General features: G+C 35.4%; 1 protein-coding gene and 1 long non-coding RNA gene across 2 annotated transcripts in view; both read left to right on the top strand.

The window, feature by feature from the left end:
- The first annotated feature begins 8,385 nt into the window (after window positions 1-8,385).
- LOC129247980 (uncharacterized) lies at window positions 8,386-9,564 on the top strand. The gene is made up of 3 exons (XR_008582588.1): window positions 8,386-9,022; window positions 9,102-9,174; window positions 9,253-9,564. It is a non-coding gene; the product is annotated as an uncharacterized LOC129247980 (long non-coding RNA).
- A 2,191-nt stretch (window positions 9,565-11,755) lies between these two features.
- The window catches only part of LOC129247002 (helix-loop-helix protein 11), a 41,756-nt gene continuing 28,400 nt past the window's right edge, over window positions 11,756-25,111 (top strand). The window contains exon 1 of the mRNA XM_054885821.1: window positions 11,756-12,738. Within this exon, the coding sequence (XP_054741796.1) occupies window positions 12,650-12,738 (89 nt within the window). The 5' untranslated portion in view covers window positions 11,756-12,649. The remainder of the gene's footprint in view (window positions 12,739-25,111) is intronic.

A 25,111-nucleotide genomic window follows, 5' to 3' on the forward strand; every position in this document is an offset into this window, starting at 1 on the left:
CAGCTTGTAACTTTCGCTCCGTCGACATTTAAGGCGCTGTTGTATTATTGTTAGACTGTTTTTTAGCATAGCTCTTTCTTTTATTACTTCCATTAGCTACAAATACCAGTGAGCGTCTCCAGTGTCTCCTTCGTGCATTTCGGCGATTTATTGTATTTATGAGTTCCGTCCAGTTCAGCAAAATCAGCAGAATTGCAAATAGGCTGCCATTTTGCCAAAAATCCATTTCGACTAAAAGGATGCTAACGATAATTTCGATGTTTTTTTTCAATCAAACGTGCAATAGGCTCACACTCACACTCATATTTAGTACACATATTTAGTACATAGAGGCGAATCGGCAACAACCCTGCAAGGAAATGCGGCAGTAAGGAATATCCAGTACTTGTGAGGGAGAGAATGCAGGAAGTGTGGCCAACATCAGACCGTTAACCGGCTCTCTGCTATTTTAAAGGAAGCAGCGGATTTGCTGACGTAATAAGGGATGTGGCAGCGGTCAAAAGAGTTCGGCCAAACTGAAATTGTGTTTGTGAGCTACAAAAGAAATCAAAGCAGCCACTGCCCATATTACTTCGTTGCCATCTGCACCACAGATAACTAGACGCAAAACTCTTTTTCTCATAAGAGCCCTGGCAAAATGTGCATTCGACAGTAATGCCACACCGGAAGAAACATTTTTAAACAAAAAATGGGCATTTTCAGTTTTTACGCCACCATTGAGTGCGCGGTTCCCAGTAGGCTATAACTCGTTTTCACCTAATATAATCAAACTAAGTACAGTCAGTATAGAAGACATAAATAAGCAAAAAATTCAAAAATTATTCAAATTTAAATACAACAGTAATGAACACGAAAAAAATGAATGTAAAGAAATACCTAAAATATTGCAATTTTTGAATATAACATAAAGTGGATAACAAAAACAAATTTGTAAAGCAACCAACAGAATAAAATAAAGCTAAACAATATAAATAATGATTAACGAAGATAACAAAAAATTATAATTTAATAATAATAATTTGGTGCCTTATTTCTGGCAGCCCGCCATTTCGTCCATCAGCTGGTCATCAGATCAGGAATTGGCAGTACTGCCAAGTATCCTAACGAGTTCCTGGGCGCGCACTTACATAAAAAAAGAGAGTTACGCATATCGTCATTTATGGCCTGGACAACGACTGTTGTATTCAACTAACCTCACTTTACACATTTTGTTTTCATTTCATTCGCCTCGCTCCCTGACAAATCACCCATGACGTAACAATCAACTACTCTCACAATTTCGCTTTGGACGACCAAACCTATGTAATCTATCATTCTTGAACAGAACTCTGACTAGTTCGCGTTGCTTCGCAGCGATTTCTCAGTAAATGTCGGTTGTCTCCAACTGCATGCCAACTAACTTGGATAATTTTTAACTTATGCATAAAATTATATAAACGAGAAACAAAACTGTATTTATTTTCATAATTTTTTCAATTTCGCATTTGTTGATTTATTCCGCAGGACCAGGTCGTGTAACGTTGGTGTAGCATGCAAAGGAACCTGGGCACGTTTCTAGGGATACAAAAAAACATGTTTTGTTTTATTAAACAAATATTATGTAGACTTAAATTTAATGTGATTTTAATAATAAATATTTTATATCACTTCAAATCTGATACAACCCGGTGAGGTATTTACTTAGTTTATTTACGATACCATCAACTTGGAGCGTCAAAAGTCGTAGTGAATAGCACCAGCTTTAACACAACCAAACTCCCATGACAGATGGCGCTGGGCGAGGGCCTCGTAATTAACGAAATCGTACCAGTTCTGAACCAGAAAATGATGAATTCTGTTCAGGTCTTCCCTGCAGGGTGTGCGCGCATGCACGTCTGCCTGTATGTGTATAGGTGTGTGTGAACGACTGTGCGCTCATAAAATGAATGTCAACAGTAGAGGCTATAAATTTTATTTTATTACCACACATAATGTTGTTTGTGAGAATTTTCATTTACATATAATATAAATCCTCTCAAAAAAACAAATTTATTTGCGTTGATTTCATGTGATTCCTATTCACCTCATTTCCAATGTCACATATCGCTGGCCACGTTGCTAAACTCATTTTTTTATTATTTTGTCACTGGTGGAAGTGATCCATTTCAAATTCTACCAGGTCCTTTGATCCTATAAATATTTACAGTCTTGTATATTCGCAAGAAGGAAATGCCTGACTGACATTCATACAAAAGTTTAGTCAAATCGGTTGATTAATCTTCGAGATATCGTCAGATATATGAGCCAATATCGAAGAGAGCACCAGCTATGATCACCTGGGTAGACTAAAGCCCTCAAAAGATAAGTGTCGGGAGTGTTCATTTCCATTTCAGAAGCAACAGCGTATCGAGTGCTCACACGAGCTTTAGAATTTGCTTGGCGACAGCAGGGAGGAATTTAAGAAACATTTAAAAGATACCACATGGGAGAAAATTCACATGAGAAGTGCTTCTTTTGCACGACTTTGCGCTCGTTTAGAGGAGTCAGGTTGCAATGCCTTCAGAATTATATAGTATATTTCTAATAGTATTTTCCCTTTTCACAATTATGTCGCATTTATTCCGCCCTACGCCAAAGCTGCCAAATTTTGGTTTCCTTTTCTCAAACTGTTGTACTCGTACCAGCCGAATACGTTGTATTTTCTATCCTCTACAAAAAGTAATTTCAAAATAGCATGAAATACCATCAGAGAATGTTAATGGAATGAGAAGGAGCAAATGTTAAATAACTTTTTTTCGAGTACTAATTTGTAGATCATACTAAGGGATTTTCAAATTCAACTTACCACACTAATGGGGGATTGAAGATATTTACCACGCTCGTGGAGGGCTTTTATATTTACTTACCACGCTAGTACAGGACTTCAGATTTTTTCTGCGTTTACCACACTAGTAAGGGATTTCATAAGATTTTTTACCACACTACTATTTCATGCCCACAGCGAAGCGAATGAATTTGCGATTTTGAAAGATGCGTAAGCAGTCAATTCATGGCGCAGTTGCTAAAGTCGGCGGTATTGTTTGTATGATGATGCGCGTATTTAGTCCAGGTTCAAGTCCTGAATAGTCATACGTTTTTCCTTGCACTATTTCTTTTTTACAATTCAGTTTGGTAAAATTGTTGAGTTAATTTTAATTATAATTGCTTTGAAATACTGTTTTAGGTTTTTTTGAATTTGATATTTAGAAAATTTCTTTTCTGTATAAAATAGTTCATACTGGATATGAACTGATTTTATATAAATCAAAAAGGAAATATGTAGATATAAACATGCATATATTTAATCTCTTTAATCAAATGTAAGCTATATTGATGACAAAATATCATTCTAATATCCGTCCAGAAAGCCAAACGCGCACACACATATATATGTACATATATAAATTCGCATACAAACTTTCAACGAACGCAAAATGTATGGATATAAAACAGCAAATCGAATAAATGACCGATTTAGAAAGGTAAATTAACAACTATAGATTAGCGCAAGCATGAAATACATGTCTAGGCGTATTACATCGTTCCGTATTTGACTCAGGTTCAATTCCTGTACACACTTTTATTTGTTCGATATTTTTATTTAATTTTTTGTATTTGGTTTAATTAGAATTGATTTAAAATAGTGTATTCAGGTTTTTCTAATACCTGTAATTTAAAAATGTATTTTCTATATAAAATTATTCATACTGCTTTTGAACTGATTTATATGTAAAACATCCATAAAGGCAATGCATATGAAATATGCATTCCTATATTTAATCTCTTCAGTCAAATCTGAACTACTTACATACACATATTGATGAAAAAATATTCTAATATCCATCCAGAAAGCCAAACGCTCATACACGCACATGTATATATGTATATATAAATGTATACAGACCTTCATCGAATTAACATTCTCTGGTTTTGCAGGACTAAGAAATGAAGCAGGGAAAAATAAGTAAAACTAAACTTTTGCGTAATTTATGTTACCAGCATTCATTTCAGATTTCATTAACATTCGCTGGTTTAATCTGAAAAATAAGAAATTTCTTCTTTCTTCATATATTTCATTTAATATCATGCGAAAATTAAAAAAGTACCAAACTTCATAAGTAACTTTTTTTATTCCAAGTTCATTGTTTTCGCTAAATACATTTTGTTATTTAAGACGCGCACCTTTAATTTTTTACCTTCACCACTAACGGCTCAAAATATGGCAGCACTAAATTAGTACACAGAAGCGGATGGCTCTCCTGAATTCCTCATAGCATAAAAATAAAAGGTTAATTTCTTGAAGAAATTTACCACACTAGCCAAATATTCACCATATCGATATTTCATGGAGGCCGCGAAAAAGGCATACAGTTAGTAACAGAAGTAAGTATACACCGGATACGTTTTCAATTTTCCCCCAATCGATTCCTTCCAACAACCTAAGTTACAACAAAATTGTGTTTTATTTACATGAATAAAATACAAAAATCATATTTAATCCAAATAATGACAAAATTATAGCTTTTTATATTAAACTTTATAAAAATTCATGTCTTAAAAGTAATTATACAGTTCATCATATTATTAATTTGTGAAATCAAAAACATAATTAAAATCATATCCTAGTATTTGGTAGGATAACGATTAGACTTTACAATCGTTTTAAGTCGTGATGGCATTGATTCACCAAGTTTTCAGTTACAGCTGGTGGTATTTTATTCCATTCTTCTTGAAAGAAGTTTTTCAGTTGTTCCTTATTTCTAATCGGATGTTTACGTATTTGCCGCTTTAAATATTCCTATAAATGTTTGATTGGATTGGTATCCGGGGACTGTGGCGGTGTTTTAAGCTGTTTTCGCCTGTTTTCGCACATTGTATAACAGCCACTCTCGTACAATGTTAGATGTGTACTTGAGGTCATTATCCTGCTGGAAGATAAACGTTCCTCCAAAGCCCAATTTCGTAGGGCTTTCTTTTAAAATATTTAAATAACCATATCGGTCCATAATATTTTCCATAAATACCAAGTTTCCAACCACGTTCGAAGAAATACATCCCCAAACCATCACAAAACCCCCTCCATGCTTCACAGTGCGGTCTTATTGTTTTGATTCAATTCCGCGTTAACTTTTCTCCAAACTTTTTCACGGCCATCAGATCCAAAGATACTGAACTTACACTCATCAGAAAATATGGCTTGGTTCCAAACGTTTGGTCATATTTTTCATGAAATTTTACGAATGAAATCCGTTTACTCCGATTGACACTACTCACGAAGCGCTATTTCCCAACATTGCGCCCATGATAACCAGCACTATGCAAAGCCCGGCGAGTAGTTTGGGTTCTAAATTGTTTTCCAGTCTCATTTTCAACTTCAGATTTCAATTTGGGGGCACTTATTTTGGGGTTTGTCCTGATTTTCCTTACGACTAAGCTTTTTTCTCTGGGACTTAAGAGCGGCGGACGCCCACAATGCTCTTTATTAGTGATGCTTCCCGCACTTTTATATTTATTCACAATCTTTTGAACTGTAGTAAAACTCCTATCTATCAAACGACCGATTTCTCGCAATGATTTATATTCCTTGTGATATATTATAATCAGTTTTTTTAAATCCTCAGAAAGCTCTTTTCCTCTTGGTGCCATTACTAAAAATGTCGCAAAAATTAATACAAAACGTGCTTCCCTAAATTTTTATACTAACTTTAATTATTTCCTTTTAATAGTTTTACCTTTTTTAATCAATACGTAAAAATAAATGTTATGCTAACTGAACGATCGTTTGCTGTATACTAACTTTTATGACATAAATTTCGATGGCATCAAAGACAAAGCAAAGCGTGGATAACGGTACCTAAAATTTACATCTAAAATAAGGTGCATATGAAAGCTTATCCCAGTACACAATTACCATGTGTAAAATATTTTGATTACATATTAAGGAAAGCGGTAGCGTCAAACAATTCCATAAATCAGGGTCCTGTATACTTATTTATGTTACTAACTGTACATAAAAAGAGAAATAATTGTCGTAAATTGTAAAATTTCATAACTTCTTGAATAATATTATACTTTACACCTTGTGGCGTTTTTGTTGCAAATTTCGCGTTCTCCCAAATCACATGTATTGAAAATTTAATCGACCGAATGGCTTCTACTACAGCTGTAAAAGTAGCGAATCGGTTGAAATTGACACAGGCTATGTGTCAGTGGATAATTTCCATTTTCGCCATCAATCCAAATCCGGAGCGTAAGCAAAAAATCTTTCCCAAAGAGCAAACAAATCAAAAAAGTTGGCAAACGCAAAATTTGCATTATAGGCCTGTCACAATGAGTCCGTTGCGTCTGTGTAAAACGAACCGTGATGCCACAATGAAAGTATTGCTGCGTATAAACAAAACAAAACAACAAATATCGTCAAATCAAATATTATATTTCCTTTCGTATCAAGAGGTCTTTTTGGTTCTGAATATATTGGCCCTTATTATGAGCAACATTCGATCTTCGACTATAGTCGAAAGTGCTGATCGAACGAATTTTCATTTGGTATTATGGTGCTCATTCGTTGAAAAATAGGACTATTGTGAATTTCGATCGCTCGACGCATTTACAATAGATATTTTTTTCTCAGCTGATACGGCAAATCAAAATAAAAGAAAAACCGATTGTGTTGAAATTCTTTGCTAACTACATTTTTAAAAGTTAAAAAAAGTATTTTTTGTGAAAATGAGTACAACGGAGTTGTGGTTACGATTCATCGGTCGATGAAAGATTAGTGGAACTAGCTAGGTGTAGAAAACAGCTGAGGGGCGCATCCAACCCCCTAGAAATGGCTTCCACTGAGTAAGTTTAGTATTTTCAAAATGTGTTGACATACGTAATATTACAGAAATTTCCTTACAGTTTTTTAAAGAACTTTAGATTATCTAAAGAGGCGTTTATGAACCTACACTCCAGCAGCAGTGCACCCGAGCCAAGAGCTCTTCACTATTCTCCAAAAAAAGCAACACAAATAATTAATGTGTGTGCAACTTTGCACAACATTTGCTTGTTTTATAATGTTCAACTTCCGGATGAAGAGTTATCCGATGAGACCCTCAACGATGATGCTGAAGATACTGAAGTGGAACCAAATAACGGAGAAGCAGAAAACATAAGAAATGAAATTCTTAGAATATTATAGAAAAATCTAAAAAGTATTAAATAGAAACCTTTACGCCACAGTTTCTGTTTTATTTTTGTTATAAATTTTCTTTATTCAATTATTCGTAATTCGAAACAAATATGTATTTCAGTTCCTCTACGTATTTCAGCCCATACCTGCCAAGGGAAAATAAAAATATGTTTCTATAAACATCACAAAAAAAAAAAACATTATTAACATTGGTGGAAATCCCTTTTGCGAATTGTGGATTCTCTTCCATTAATGCAACTAGCCTTTCTAATTGCTGTTTGGTAGTCACGCCTTTCGACCTGCATAATATTAACAAAATTAGTATATATTTATTATTTGATTACTATAAAACAATAAATAATCGCAAACAACTTACATTTTAGCAAGTTTTCCCACAATACGCTGCACAATCGAAAGCAAAATTACATTCGACTCTAAATTCGGTATACAACGAAAATTTCGACAGCGTTGCACCGCTCATAATACCAAATTGACATTCGATTTTCGATCTTCGACAACCAACGAATATCGAAGATCGAATGCAACTCATAATAGAGGCCATTAAAAAATTAATGTTTATTGAAGCAAAAGGGGTTTTAATAGAATTTATGGTAGTTTTTTCTCTACTCTTTCAAGCTTTTATCGAAAAGATAAGAGTGTTTTTATTTGACTCAATTAATTTAAAATCGATTTCTTTTCTGCATTTAATTTGATATAATAAAACCACAATCGATAAAAATTTTCGCTTTACAAAATTGTTCCACTTTAATCAGTTGTCATTTTCACCACACTTGCCAAAGTTGCCCGTTTTTGTGCATTCCGACATGGTGTCCGGCGCTTTCGACTCAAATACACTTAATTTATTTCGCTCTAAGTCAAATTCGTTGCCCCCCAAATTACAAATTTCAGGTCGGCCAAAAAACCAGATTCACCAATTTGTTTGTTTACAAAAAGTTCAATCACATGTTTTTGTGACGGATAATTTTTGCTGGCTAAAATTTCTCCAGCCCCAAATAAACGTGTCTATTGTATCGAACTGTCACTTTGCTTTCACAATTTCTATGTGATGGCTAATCTTTTGGCGTTATCGAACGATAACGAGCAAGACTTAGGAATAAATATTAGAATTTTTTATGTCATCGAACGCAACTATTATTTCCAAGGCGAATTGGTTGGAATAGGAAACCAAAACGTGAAGTATTTCAAATTGTATGAAAGAAATGTTTATAAAATCGTACACGAATTTATTATTTGCTCCTGGGCGATGAGTAACAATATCGTGGGCCCGGGCATAAAAGTAAATTTTGTGTTCTATTCATAAAATATCTTGCAAATACAAATGCATGTCAACTATCATCATAAGCAATTTAGGAAAAGTGCAGCGTGCTGGCGTTTGGTTTCTTCATTTGTGGTTTGGCTTGCAAGATGCCAGCATTAATAAAAAAGTCTTCTTGGCCAATGGTTTATTGTTACTTGCCTTGTGGTGATGTGCAATCATCGCTATGTTGTATGTAAATGCGTATAAGGATGTGAATGCTGTCCTCTACTTCCCTTCAGGTGAAATTTCCTCCTATTTGCAACGCCGGCAATGATGATTTCACACACTGTCGCTACAACAACAGCAGGATTTCACACACATTCCCATGGCAGTCGGTTCTACGTACCGGAATGATCGCTCCATTAAGCTAACCCTATTTAGTGTACCGCAGGATTTCACACAAGTACTTTAACAAAAGATGGAGTCCAAATTGGAAGACCAATTAAGACCACATTATTTCACTAAAAACTGCTGCTTACACGGCTGCCGAAGAGCTAGTGAGCAAACGGATGGTATGTTTGACTTTGCGTAAGCTTGAAACTAATTTGGGAAATAGATATGTATTTTTTATAGCTTCTTTCATTTTGGCAGCTGGTCATCAAAGTTCAAATAGACTGTGAACCTTTGACACTTATGGCAGCCGATTGGAAGGAACGCGTGGACGGTAAAGGCAACTATACTCAATGTTGAAATTTGTATTTATCGCATACGAATTTATGTATATATTTATTTTTCACCCAAGGCAATCGCATCGAGTGTGAAACGCAAGTCATACCCACCTTTATTTTATTTGTGAACTTGTTTCATTCATCATTCACCATTATTATCATGAGCAGAAGCACAAACTTGCATTGGAAGTTCCCGCCATCACTAAGCTAGTGCCGTTCTCAATATGCCAACGGAGAAATGCCTAAATAATTTCAAGCGTTGGAGCCTGCGCTCTTCCGAATGGTAGTGACGCACCATCTATTTATCATAACAAAGTTGTCATTAAATCTGCATATATACATTTATTGTGTATAAATAAAGACAAAATTTGTAACATAAAAATAAGTGTTGGGGATATATCCGGCATAAAGTAAAAATTTCAGTACTTTCAATGTTGTTTTACCTAAAGTCGTAAAATGTAATTAAGGTGTGGGTGGCATAGTTAATTTATATCAGTAATATTAGTGGAAACATTTCATAAGATTTTTCATATCTCGACAAGTTCATTAAATATAATTTTGCTTTTATACAACCCCCGCTGAGATTGTAATAAAAGCGCGTTAGCTAGTTTTTTGGGTTATCGGTTTCCTGAAGCCTGTTTTCACTTATAATAAAATAACCATAATCAGTAAAAATTTAAGATTTAATTGAAATTAATGAGCATTGAAAGCATAGATAATATTGAAAGGCTGACAAAAGCAAACAGAATAAATTAAAGAAAAATAAAATTGAAATGAATTATGTAGAAATGCTCATTTGACACCTGATTAGTAGTGTTGTGAAGTAAAACAAAAGATACTATTGTGAATAAGCCTCTGAAAAGTACTTAGAGCAATTTCAGATAACATCAAACTGCTGGATACACACATGAAGCCGAAGCGAACCCATACTAAGTGATAGCAGTTGAATAGATGATATGTTTTTGTTTTGCGATTTGGTGTTTTCGATGACAAAGTGATTTGCTTTTTTGTTGTTGTTTTACTTATTCGCTTACATTCTGATTGAAATTTTGACACCCAAATACCAAATTGCAAAGGCTAAAAACGCGCAAAAGAAAAAAATTGCAAATTTTGTTTTTGTACCACTGCTATCACTTTGTATCAATTCGCTTTGAATAAAACGAAAAGTCCAACGGCTGGACACAAATAAAACGATAGAAAATCGAGCAGCTATAAGTAAATGTGAATGTAAAATGTAAGAGTAACTTTAACTGCTACATCATAAAGGACTTGATCCGGTTACATTGTACAAAATTACAATTACAAAAGTCTTCTTCTTCCTATTTTTTGACAGGCACCTAGGTGTATGACATAATCTTCCAAATACCTCCTTCAGTTTGTTAATACTAGTAGTATCCCTTTGTTTCTAACGTTACCATAAAATGTGACATTACAGTTCTATAAAATGCATCATTGCATATGACGAATGTAATCGTCTTATTTACAAATAGCATAATACATAACATCTAGAAAAATGTTGAAAAGCAATTCTGTTAAATTTGTGAAAATGTCTATTAATATCTATTAAAGCACTAATATTAGATAGACCCACAATATCCCAATGATTGAGGAAGTGAGTGCCTCTCAAGGGCGTATGTTTTCATTCTGTTTTGCAGCATAGAAGAACTTTTGAATTTTCAAATACGCAGCTCAACTTTGACAAGTGATACTCTAGTACCTTAATGGCTTCCAAGCCGAGGGAATCGTACCATAAATACCCAACTAATAGACAAGTTGATTTTCTTAATCAAAACCAATTATAATAAAAAAAAAATACATCTGAGGATTACCAAACAGCAGACGTTTGAAAATCCCATAACGTGGCTTGATGAGTCAACTTGTAGCAGCAGTACTTCGTGCAGTACTCGAGTTAACATTTACAAACGTGAGCGAAGTTCGCTGACTGCCAGCCCAAGTAGTAGCAGTAGAAGCTCTAGGATATTCGCAAATAACACTCGAATAACACTCTAGTAAGAAAGAAGCGCCGAAGGAGCCTGTGGAGTGTTTAAGAATAGTAAGTTTTGTAATTAACTTGTGAAAGGTTATAATTTTACATTTACTGTTGCTTTGTAGTTTCGGAGCTCCCTGTCACCAGTTGGCTTTAGTGCCTTTAACGTTGCGTTATGGCAAAGAATTCGAAAGATTTCTGAAAGCTTTAGTGCAAATAATCACCAAACCGGAATTGCATTATAAAGGGTTTTCCATAAGAGGTGCTATTCAAATATTACGACCCATGCGATTTGTAAAAAGTTATGATAAATTATTTATCTGATGAAACCACTGCACAATATTTAAAAAATGCTCGTTCAAGTAACTATCCAAATGCCTGCGTCTTGCTCTCAATTGAAATATATGCAAGAAGCCTTTCCTTACCGTCTGGCAACAGAACAAAACAATAGATTACCCATTAAAATGTGTGTGTTTTTTTTTTGTTATATAAATATATCTTTCAGAGTTGAAAAGACTTAAAACTAGTATTTTTCATGGAACTGAATTTTTCATATCTAAAAACAATGTTTAAGAATTTAAAGCTAAAAATTGTATAATACGACAACCCACTTCGAAAATCCTAATTTGGCATAGGAACAACGTCAAACACTCACGTCATCACACAACTAGATCCTGTCAAACTCAAACCTAGTGCCTGTCAAAAAATTGTAAATAACTATATTGCCAAGCCATTCTCTGAATTTTCACAAACATATAATTTCCCCTGCTTTGGTTTGTTTTGTAGTCTTTGGAAAGAAGCCAGAAATCGTGAGAAATAAACACGCCACCTTCAGTATTTAATTCGCCTTATAGTTTTTTTATAACGGTTTATTCGCAGCACAGATGTCACGGCGAACTGGGAAGAAAACTGAGAATTTGTATTTTCTCATTCTTGAATCTTGAGCACCCTTTGATGAATTCGCCGTGAGTTGAGAGAAGCTCTGATTGGCGAAGAGAATATTCCACTGGCACTGGCACTGGCACTGGCAGTCCGGTAAAGTCAGCAAAAGTCGACAAACATTATTTACGGAGTATAGTTACGTGTAATTGCGCGCTTTAAATTTGACGTTTCTTATTGCATTTTCCAATTAATTTAAAATCATAAGGTTTGAATACAAATTTGAGTGCGAATATCAAACAACGGTGAAAACTAAGTTGAAAGTGCGTTGTGCAGGGTTGTAGAATATCATCAATTTTGTAGTGCAAAAGTGGTGTGGGAAAAGGCGCCGAAAAGTAACGTCTAGCCAGACAATTTCAATTGCAAATCTATATAAATATATACACATATAACATATACTGGTGAATACATAGAACACGTGTCTATTTGCGAAATTTTAGAATTTGCAAAGAGTGTGTTTGTGCGTACTAAAAGAATAAATACCACCAAAATAAATAAGTAAAAAGCTATTTGCATAAAAATTTCAAACATTTCGTTCCACAAAAATGTCTGTACCCGTTGCTATCAAGACAGAGGAAGTCATTCTGGAAAGCACCGAATACAACAGCGCAGAGGAATTGGACGAGGAGCTACAGTAAGTTCGCATGAAATTACTTCGTAAACACTTTTGTTTTTGAGAATTGTAATTAATTATTTGAGTATTGCACCTTTTCCACATTAGTTATTGATTTTTCTTATATGTGTCTGTTCGTCTACTCGTTCATTCAAGCGATAATACAAAACCATATGTACATACAGGTTCTATACTTATATGTGAACACGAAAACATATGTATCTAATGAGCCTTCTGTACCGTCAGTCGCCGTTTTATTAGCGAAAGCAAAGCGGTGAAAAACATCTGTCCAATTGGAGTGACAAAGAGCGGAGAGCATGCCTCTGCCTCTCACACATTCGCATATGACTTTCAGCGGCCACCACACACAGATGGCTATGACCATTGGAATAGGCGAAGTTGGTTCGTTTGTTGCTATCGTTTGATTCATTGGGGGTAAAAAAATAGGAACATCATCTGTATGTTTTGTTGTGTATGTGCATGCTCGTAAAATTGAAAATGAAAATTTGTGGATGCGGCGAAAAGGGCATCCGAAAGAGTAAAACGGACGCGTCACGAAAAGGCCACAAAGCACACACAATACAAAAATAACAGATGATGTGTGATGTACTGACAAACTTACTGAGAGCATATTTCTCTCATTCGGGCCGCAAGTCAACTTCCAATCGCCGCGCCAGCATTCTTGTCTTCCAATAAGAGAGTATTAAATAAGCACGCACACACCCTTGAACTGAAGTGACGCGTTACTTTCTGGCGTCCATATTGAAAACGGCTGATTTTTTGTTTACAGTGGCGGTCGAATGGTCGAGATACATGTGATTCGTTATGATATGTGTTGTTGGCGCAAAAGTACAGCAGCTGATACCGAACAGAGTTGTGACGAGTTTGCAGCTGCGATATGATAAAAAGCTGATTGGAAAATCAGGTTGTTTGCGAATAATTTAAACATCAAGTGATTCTTTACATAATTTAAAACCAAGGCGAATCTATTAAATGTGATTTTGGTAGACCAGCTGATTTGTTTTGTTTTTCTTTTCGCCGTGTACAGTCGGATGCCAGCATAAGAAATGACGAAAAGCCGATCCATTCGCATCACTGTCGTATGCAAGGCGCATTCATTAAATGTGGTGCCACTAGACCACGTTTGATTGTCCATGCAAAGTATTGGGGAACTAGAAAATAAATATTGAATTCGCCTCGTTTCATTCTGAGCTGACAGCCACATGGACGCGGCCAACGAAAAAAAAAAAACAAATCAGCTGATTTACCAACACCACCTTTAATAGATTGTCCTTGGTCGTATGCTTCTAGCTCCAACTTCATATCGACTATGTAACAATGTAGTTCGATATCTTCTTTTTCTTTTCTAGTTTCTTTTGTCGTGACATTTCTAATGTACAAAATGTTGATGAATGAATGCGCATTGTGTAAAATCGAGAAATAAAAATAAGTATTCGCTGTACACATTTCTGATATGAACTTAGAATAATGAAAACTAATACATATTGCATTGAACAATATGTCTTATGTAATGATCACCAATGTAATGATCACCAAGTAAAATTTTTCGTATATAAAATGTCTTCAAACATGTATTAAGTTGTCCTAAAATAGATGCGGTACGACCGGTGCATTATTAGATCATATTTGATATGATATCCCGGTATAACACAAGGCGAATCATATACAAGGTTGCATCAGTAGAACAGCTGGTTTGTTTTTTTCCCCCTTCGCCTTGAACATCAGGTCTAATGTACAAATAGTTGTTGGTTTAATGCCACCAACTTGAGTCGCCTTGATTGTGACCCTGTTACTTTTTTGATGGTATGTTGTTGATACTCAGCTGATTAGCTGCTGCAATACGTATTGTAGAGTATGCACGCTCCAACCGTTGTACTATGAGTTGGATGGCTGTTTAGGACACACGATCTCCATCTGTATTAATTTCATATTCGTGGTGTTGAACATTTCGCAAAATGCAGAATTCAAGTGAAATTCGTCCAATAATAATAATTGACGAAATTTTATTTATTTAATATTTGATTTTTTTTTATTTGGGAATAGGGGTGTTTAAAAATCAAGGATCAGGTACAGGTGATTAAATTGAAACCTTCAACCTTTTTCAAGTGAGAAGAATGGAGGTTGATAATTTTAAGAATGTCATTCGAGGAGAATGTGTCGAAAGTGATGGAGGGTAGGAATATGTATTTTTGACTGCTGAAAAAAAAACTGTATAAATAACTAAAAAGGAAAATATAAACAAAGTTGGTTGTGCAACCTGCGTATACACGTTGAGTTGGTCTCATTGTACAAGTGCTAACTCCGCCCATCAAAAAATAAAACAGTTTAATTTTCTGCAACAGTTGAACCAACATGATGGAAATTGGTTGTACAATCATACTATAGATTGTACAACTGTTTAGCGAACATGTCCATGCTGATACGACGGCTCGAGCGTGTATACTCTGCATAAGACGTTACTTCGCGCTCATTGTATTGGCTGGAAATATGGAGCAATCGATTAGTTAAAAAACAATAAATAAACAACAACTGTGTTTTTTTACCGCCATATGCGTCTGCGCTTTAAATTTGTATGAAACAATAAGAGTGCAGTTTTAAATTTTTGTTATGTAGTTTTTATTAATTTATTAATTTTCTATCAAATTAAAAACTATTCTTACCGCATGCATTTTTCAGTTTGTAATTTATGTACTTCAATAAATATTTATTTGGTATTTGTTGAACTGTGATGTGATGTACGTTGTTTTTTTTTTTTTCCTGGAAGCGCAGCAGGTACATACATATTTGCGAAAAAACACGACTGTTATTAAACTTCAAACTTGATTAGCTAGTGACGTCCATCAGATTGTAAATATTCTGGGCCTACTTCATAAAACGTAACGCTGCCGTAATCATTATACTCGTAGCTCGACACACTCGCTATTCTAGTTTGTTGGTACAAAATTTTGATGGCCTTGTACCGGCACCTATGGATCCGTTTTGGTATAGCCAAAGAATGGTAGAATACAAGATTGCACCATTGCGACCGTGAGGTTAGCACATGAGCAAAACTAATGAAAATAAGCAGAAGCAAGTGGAAAACAAGAAAAAAAAACTGCCGGTCGAAATATTTGAATTGTGCAGTTTGCCTTCGTGTTTTTACACCAACAATAAAGATGTGAAACCATATTACTATTACTGTTAAAACAACAACAACAATGTGAAAGCACGACAGTCGGTTCTACGCTACCAGAACGACCCGGATTTATGTTTATGTTATCCGGCCAAGGACTGTCGTTCCAGCAGAATTCTCCACGCATTTATGGTGAATGTTTATGCTGCTAGAACAACTACAACAACGTGTGTAAGCTCGATACAAGGATTTTGCTTCATAGTAGACTGCGACTCACTGCTAATCAAAAGTCACGGGAAACTTCTGTGATAATTATCAAAAAGTCACCGTGTCTGACTGGCAAAGGAACACAACACCATTCCCATGGCAGCCGGTTCTACGTACCGTAATGACTCGTGGTTTTCCCGACCAAGGGATGGTGCCCCAGTATACTAGCCCTGTCTAGTGAAACAGGCAAAGGAACACTACAACACTATAATTATTACTTTGTTAGTAAGAGCGCGTTTTACTATAATAATGACAGTTCTCAAATTAAATCTTTTCATGTGAAAATTTGGCCAAGGAAAAATATTTGAAGTGGATTTCGAAAGTAAGGCGCGCATTTTTTTATTTATTTTCGAATAAGCAATTAAAAAAGATTTTTTGTCAAAATTCTTTTAACATTTCAACAAAATAAATGTACACAACTTTTTTTATGTTAACTCTCCATTGGATCCTATTTTTAAAACCTTCGATTGAGCACCCGGGTCTGACCTATAAATTTATTAAATATATTTATTTCTTTTGTAAGGATTTTAAAAGACTTTATAAAGTTTTTATAGTGGTATTTATTTTAGCTTATTTAATGAAAAGTCTTATTTTCTGGTTTGAGTGTGTTTAAAAATGGTTATTCGAGGATCCCTTTTAAAAAGTTATATCCATAAATCGATAGAAAATGGAATTTTTTGGAATCACAAGTCGTTAGCTATAATGAAATATGTTAAATTCACGGATTCACCCGGATGCCCAACGGAGGGTTAATATTTCTTGTATCCGGCTGCAGCATCTATCATCAATTGTAACCTCCTGGGTGTTGATGAAATTATTGTTTGTACAAAACCTTTTTGTAAATTTCTTTTTCAAGAACCACCATAAATTTTCAATTGGGTTGATATCTGTGCTTAGGGCAGGAGTATCTAGCAATTTTGAGAAATTATATAGCAACCAAGTCCTGCATATAGATTTCTTTTGCCATGTTGTCTTCAATAATTTTAAGTTCACCAACACCAATTGGGGGAATTGTATGATGTTGTAGATATAATTTCCCCAATTTCACTATGGAAATATTGTTCTTGTTTTGTAGGACTGTTAACGGCTTTCTCCACACTCTGTTGGGTTCACCGTGATTATATGAACTTCCTATCTTTGTTGTGAGCTTTTTCAACCTAGCCGATTTTCGTTTTCTGCCCGATATTTGTATGCATAGTGTTGCACACTGTCATATAAAACATTTCAGCCATTTGTTTTGATGATTTAGCTTTATGGTAATTATAATAAACCAACTGTATAATATTTTCACTTGTACGATTACCATTACCGGCATTAATGCAAACACTTTGTTTTTGTTGTTATTTTTTGCATATTCCACGTTCAAATAACTAATTTTGTTTACAGGAACAAATAGAGGACGCCAGCAAAGTGTTCTGCTACAAAAAAGGAATTTAAAGTAATATGCCATAATCTAATCTATTAAGAATATTAAATTGTAAAATAATTATGAGACATAATGTATGTATATATGTAATCCCATTGATGCTTTCCATTTCAATTCAACCGGGCTATTCGGGTCATGTTCTTCGATTTCGATGTAACTCAAATATGTTGCTCTCTGGTCAAAATAATGAGACACGTATTTTTTTGTTCGCCCGAAAAAAAATTTTTTCAAGAGTTATCGGCAATTTTGTTTTTCGGCTCAAAATCGATTTTTTTTAATTATATAAGAAATTTTTTTTTTAAATGCCCATAACTTAGTCAAAAATGAACCGATTTTAATAATTCTGGATTCAAAATGATCGTCATTACTTACACGAGCGACTTCATGTAGAAACAATTGCAAAAAAGTAGTTGAAAATTTTTTATTTTCCAAAAAATAAAAAGTGGGAAACAGGTTTTTTACTCAAAAATTCATTACTCAAAAACTACTCATTTTAGCTACTGGGCATTCAGCTCAATTGAAGTTCGAAGTGTCCTCTTGATTTGAAAAAAGTTATAAAAAAAAAAAAACAAAATACACTTTTTGAAATATTAAATTTCGAAAAAAATTCAATTTTTTTCTTTTTTGCTAAATAAAAAATGTTCAACTACTTTTTTGCAATTGTTTCTACATGAAGTCCCTCGTGTAAGTAATGACGATCATTTTGAACCCAGAATTATTAAAATCGGTTCATTTTTGACTAAGTTATGGGCATTTAAAAAAAATTTTCTTAGATAATTAAAAAAAATTGATTTTGAGCCGAAAAACAAAATTGCCGATAACTCTTGAAAAAAAATTTTTTTGGGCGAACAAAAAAATACGTGTCTCATTATTATGACCAGAGAGCAACATATTTGAGTTACATCGAAATAGAAGAACATGACCCGAATAGCCCGGTTGAATTGAAATGGAAAGCGTCCATTATGTTCGCCACCACTTTATGGTGTTGGCCTATTCGTTAATATATCAGCTGAACAAACTCTTCTATTTCAATTCTAGAGCGTTTCACTATAAACCTTTCAAGTTGACAGTTTTGTACAGCTGTGCGGGCATTTCCGTTTTCTCTGTCTTCATGTTGTCCCCAATCAGCGGCTGATTTGGTTTGTGTATTGGAAATGCTGTTATTTGTTGACTGCCTGGATGGAGGTCGATTGGCGTCGGTTGGCGCATGAAAAGCCATAGTAAGCAAGTTCGTTCTGATATACACGAAACGTGAGTGCCGCCAACCCTCTGAGGAGAGCGGCATTGCAGGCGAATAATTGCATGCATGCTATAGACCTGCACCAATACAGACAAGATGTGTTGGGGAGATTAGTTGGCATTTTGGCGCATAAAGAGGCCAACAACTAATGAAATCGACATTGGTGGAGCAGCGGCTGAGAACCACATTCCGAAACCGGCGCCGTCGACTGCAACATCGCTTTGGAATTCATATGAAGTCTTTGCTAAAGAGTTATTGTTTTTACACTCTTTTGTATTTAATACTTACATATGCATATGTATTGGCGATGTTAGTGGGCCGATGATGCCGACATCGATACATACATACATATTTGTAACTGGGAGTTGAACTGCAAGTTTAGGCGATAACATGAACATGAAGCGAGTCTCACAAAGTGAGATGGCTTGTTTTTGGAATTTATTGCATTTTCTATTATTTACCTGCTGTTTACTCACGAAGCAAAATAAAACTTTGTATTTGTTGTCGTTATTATAGTTTATTTTTGTGTCGCATTCGTCTGTTTATTGAAAACACATGATCATTTACCGTAAATATATGTGTATGCATACATATGTATGTATACACATACGAAGACACCGGCATGCTACATTCGTTGTTCGGCTACAAATTTTAGCAACGTCTTTTTTGTTAACTAATTTCATATCACCGATTGGGTGCTATTTTGATTAACGAGAGACTGAGAACAGTTATAGGTGTAGAGATCAGAATCATTCATTTGGATAATCCCTATCAGCTCATATTATTACCTATCAGGGTTTGACATCTTTCTAAAAACAATTTTGGTTTTGGTATGCTGCATTTGTTTCGTTAGGCAGTTGTGGCTTCAGTATGCCTGAGCTCAGTCAGAGCTGCTTAACATTTTTACTCATATGAAAATACCGTAGCAAAAGCACGACAGTGTACACGAAAGCAATAGCCGTGCTGTAACAGTCTTCGCAGTAAAGCCACCTTAGAGCTTAAATTTCTTTGGTATTGCTTTCGCTGTGGCAGATTAAATCTTTGCAGCCAAAGTACATATATGTATATGTACAAGCAAATGAAATGAAAATCTGAAAGTAATTTCAAACGCTGAATCAGTGCCTTACTACTATTTTAGGAGATTTAAACCGCTACGACCACGATTTTTTAGGGCTTGAAAAATGCTTGGATGCTGGCTGTTGTTGTTGTTGTTTTAACAGCATAGGTAGCCCTGTCTGTGTAAGTATATCGGTCGTCTTCGTCTAGCTCATCTAGGGGTAGGCCCAGGAAACATGCTGTTTCGACAGGTTGGGTCCAGAAGGAGAGGGGGGTTAGATGAGTCGGTTTGAGGGGGCATGTGAAGAGGTGGTTAGTGTCGTGCGGGGTACCTTCACATGCCGGACATGTGTTTGGTATGTCGAGGTCGATTCTGGATATGTAGGAGTTTAACCTGCTACAGTATCCAGAACGTAATTGTGCCAATGTTACACGAGTCTCATGGGGAAGCTGGAGCTCTTCATCTGCGATAGGAGGTGGTTGGACTCCGATTACGGCATTCACAGGACGGGAGTTCATGAAGGTGGTAACGGTCTCCCGGTGAATGTTGTTTATTGACTGTCTAAATACTGTCCGGTCCAGTAGGTTTGCTGCTATCAAACCAGCAGCTTGGAAGCTGGCCTTCAGCTATGGTGGTAAACGAAATCGAAAGTCTAGATACACCACAAAACATGAAGCATAGGGGGTAAAAATACTAGTTTTGGCATGTTTATCTTTTCGTGGTGTGGGGCGAATACAGTTTATTGACACTGTCATGGATCAACACGTCTACGTGGTTATTCTCAAATCGACTATGCTACAATCAGCAGAATACAAAAGGCATTCGAAATGGGTCTTCCAGTAGGGAAATGATCCGAAAAATACGAGTCAGTCAGCCAAGGAATGGTTTCGGGTGATGTCTTGGCCCGCACACTTACTCGACCTCAATCTCATAGAAAACCGGTGGGGTGGTATTACGAGAGAAGTCAGAAAGGTAAAACCAAGCAATAATCGTGATATTTGGTCGATACTGAAGGATTTTTGGCGAAAAATAGCGAAAAAAACATTGTGAACGCTGGGTGAAATTCACTTTTGTGTATGACTACGAGACTACTAATATGAGCTGACCAGGTAGCAGTGATAGTTTATCCAATGTCATGTTTCAGCAGCTGTAAAAGTTACCAATGACGTCCAACTGTCAAAATATTCCGTAAGGTTTGCGATCCATCGTAATTCCATCTCAATTATAAATTCGAGATGCTGTTGCTTGGCAAAAATTCGAGGTGGTGTTGGAGGAATAGTGTCGCACATATTAGATGACTCGGAGTCATCAAAAATTTGAAGCATGATGCTATTCTATTACATAAACGAGGGCATGAATGCAACATCAAAATAAAACCGGAATCAATTCGATTTCTCATTCACAAACTTGTTTTATTATCATACTTATCTGGCCACCCTATATAAATGCTTGTAAATCTCGTGACGAAAACGAACAACGTTTTGCAATTTTCTCGTTTACTGTACCTCCGCGCGGTTTCCTCACATCCCACTCATTCTGTATCAGTTGCTTGCCACCCCTTGTTTGTCGTTTACAGCAGCTGTTTGGCTTTGTTTACATTGCTGGCACTTGTACATTCGGCATACTACAGATTGACTGAGTAAATTTCTAATTTATAAAATTTTTATGTAAATATTAGCATGCATATATATATATGCATGTATGTAAAAATGTATGCAGAGTTACACATAGTTCTTTTACTTTTTGTTATCAACCGCTTTTTTACTAATTGAATACACTTTTCTTGAAATGCGTGCGTTGCGCGCCGGGTTCGAATGTCAGCTGTCTACTCCCCGCTGACACCCCGTCATTGTCCTCCTGCCTTTCGGTAAATTGTTGCAATGTCCGTTCGTCAAGTGAGAGTTTTCGTGCTGAGTCGCTTATTACGTATGAAAATCCCACATATACATACATACACACATACCTGAAAATAAAGTAATTTTTTAGGCAATTCGCTAAAATAGTAATTTGGAACAACAAACTTAACATGCATGCATACATATTTATATTCATATATAGTCGTACCGAATTAATGATAAATGGATTTCCAAAAACGTTGAAAAAAGAATCAGGTGGCGAAAGGTACCCGTTTCATTAAGCGGTAATATTTAAAAAAAGTTTTATTTACATAACAGTGTCGGAGTATTTTATTTATTGCGTACGTTGTTACATATATTATGCGTATGCACATATGAATGTACATATGTATCGTTTTTTCACTGTCGTTTCTGGTTATTAGGTCAATGCTTGCGTCATCATTTGCAATTGCCAACCAAATTGTGCACATGCATACATATACACACACACATATGTATTCTCGAATGCACGCACACACCGCATAAATATTTGTGCATTTATAGCATGTGCATGTACATATGTGCACGTTTGTGCTTATGCGCCATTTGATGGTTGTTAGTTTTCATTCGTTCATAATTACAATATGTATGTTTGTATTCATCGCAAAGAACTTTTCTCTTCGCTAAAAAATTATGAAAATGTCACGGTCTTAAGAGCGCTATTAGCTATATTAGACTAAGGTTTAACTTACATAGTTTTTGTAGAAACTTAGGTATCGTTACTCAGCACCAAAGGGTTTGTTCGGTTTGTTCGTTCCCTCTTGACAAATCCACTTACTGCGTTGCCAACTAGAAATGTTGAGTAAAAGTGGAGAACAAGTAAAACCTGGAGGGGTAACTTTTCCTATTCAAAAGGGTGTGCTTGTGGGCTTAGCGCACACGTTCGGCAAGGAGCTACGAAAGGGAGTAGAGTGAGAGAATAATGCTGCCATATCATTTTTTACCTATTTTGTATAAAATTCCACCAAAAATGTCTAAAAGATGCCATACAAAATATACATACAGATTTTTCGCACAAATGTAAAACATATGCAAACGATTCAAAGCGAAAATAAAGGCAAAGCAAGCGAATAAACAAAACAAAACATTGTAAACATGGACGATGAAAAATATCGCTGTGCATTTGGGATGACCTTTGGGTTTTTATGAAAACTAAGTCAAGTCTAAAACTTGGCTAAGTGTATTTGTTTAGAGCAGCCCAAATTAATCGTTATCGCACCGTTAGCGGGAGTCAAGGAAATAGAGTAAAAGCAGATTATCTGAACATGATCATTCCACTTGCTAGTTTTCATGTATTCTCAGTTTGGAAATTTAATGCATTATATTTAAAATATGAATTAAGTTTTTACTTGCACTGCCATTGTGAGCAGGTTTCCCTGGCTTTGGAATTTGAAAGGTAATAGAATAACAAGAGATAAAAATAGCTGAATTTTCTGCATCCGTCGTTTGGGAGCAGCGTGAAGAACAGAGTAAACAAAGTAATTCAACAAAAACACACAGATATGTATGTATGTGTGCAAGTGTTGAAATGTGCAATGTGGAGTTGCAAAACCACATTCCATTATGACGGTAACAACAGTGTTCACATCCCATTGACTCGCTTCATCTCACCCACCAAATTGACTACTCAAGTATGTAGCCGGTAGAAAAAATTTGAACTTGTGGAAATGACCGGATGTATTCTTAACACTGAGAAAAAAAAATACAGCATTTATGTAGGTTTAAATTAATTTTTAAGTGTTTAGAACTGAATACGACATATTCCATATTTATTTAGTAAAGTTGTGTCATGTACATACATATATACATATGTACCTACTCGGGATGACGTCGAACCACTTAGTTTCATCTTAGTCACAGCAACGTCACGGAGTTTTTTGCTAATAGCTATTTATTTTTAGATATGTTAAGGTCGTTCTGCACGCCTCAATGATTTGTTGGCACTGATTGTATTCACGGTCTTGGTTTAGTTTTTTTTATACATATATCTACAGCGTTGGAGAGTATCGTTTCTATAAACTTTCATAACTTACTATCATGCAGTGTTTTACGTTCATCTGCATATACACATACACATACACATATATACTACATTAAAAAGCATTAAATAAAAATGTAGCAAACCGCTATCTTGATATTTACAGCAAAGTATTTAGTTGGAGCTGTAGTAGTCCACAGAGGTGAATGAAACTGCATTCCAATGTCAGCAACACGAAACAAAATTTGTGACGGATGCCGAGGAGCCGACGAATACGAAATCGAGGAGATTTATGAATGAGCGCGGGAAAAATAAACGAAAACAAATTACTTATCTATGTGTATGTACAATCGTGTGTGTATGTGATAACGTTATTACAGCAAATTACGAAGATTTTCTACTTCTGAATTTATAAAATACTAGCAGCTGATCCCGCGGCACCGCTCGCGTAGGAGTAGTTTTGAGGGATGTAGGATATGTATATAAAAGAATTACAAACAATAATTTCATAGAAAATAATTTTTTATTAATAACCATAATGCTGCTATGCCTCGTTGAATAAAATCAAAACAGCCAATCAGAAAAATATCAAGCAAAATTTTTTTTATTAATTTTCTATCTCAAATCGTTTTTGAACTTTGCATTTGGGTCATAGTTGAACAGCTTATGCGGATTATGAAGTCTAGAGTGTGCTATAAATAGTGGGAAATAGGAAAAACTAAGATTTTTAAATTAAATTTAAACAAATATTCGATTATTAGTGACGAATGAGAGTTGTGGCGCGGTCTGCGGGCTGTGGGAAAGGAGTTCCATCATAATAACATGCCTATAACCTTCATTGGGTGAAAATATGAATGTATACAAATTTTTACGTCATTTGGTGTTGTCGTTTCGTAGTGATGCGCGGACAACGTACAGACATTCACCTTTATAGTAGAGATTAATGTTCCGCGGATTTAGCATTTTATTTAAGATCGCTAAAGGTACTGAAGTGTTAAAATAGTTGATCCACAAATAGCTTTCATTGGCCAAACAAAACATTGGATTTGGCTTAGACAAATTTCAACCGGGAATGGTAATCGCCGTTGCCATTCATACATATTAAAGCTTGTAGGACATACACCGTTGATAGAAGTACATCGTAATTGTCCTACAAACAGAGAAACGAGACCTACAGTTTTACGCCACATCTGAAAGGCAGATGGTTTGTATGAAAAACCTTTTGCTGCATTGCGTATGTAAGTTAATAATTAATATGCTCGGACTGTTCACTTGTGATCTCTGCACGAAGTTAAATCAGCGAAATAGAATTATTATTTGTTCGTTTATTGGTCAAATCCGTACTGAAATATAAATGACAAAATATTCTTAACATAAGCTAGCCCTGACCTATAATCG

This window comes from Anastrepha obliqua, chromosome 5 (assembly GCF_027943255.1).
Source record: "Anastrepha obliqua isolate idAnaObli1 chromosome 5, idAnaObli1_1.0, whole genome shotgun sequence".
Classification (NCBI taxonomy): Eukaryota; Metazoa; Arthropoda; class Insecta; order Diptera; family Tephritidae; genus Anastrepha; species Anastrepha obliqua.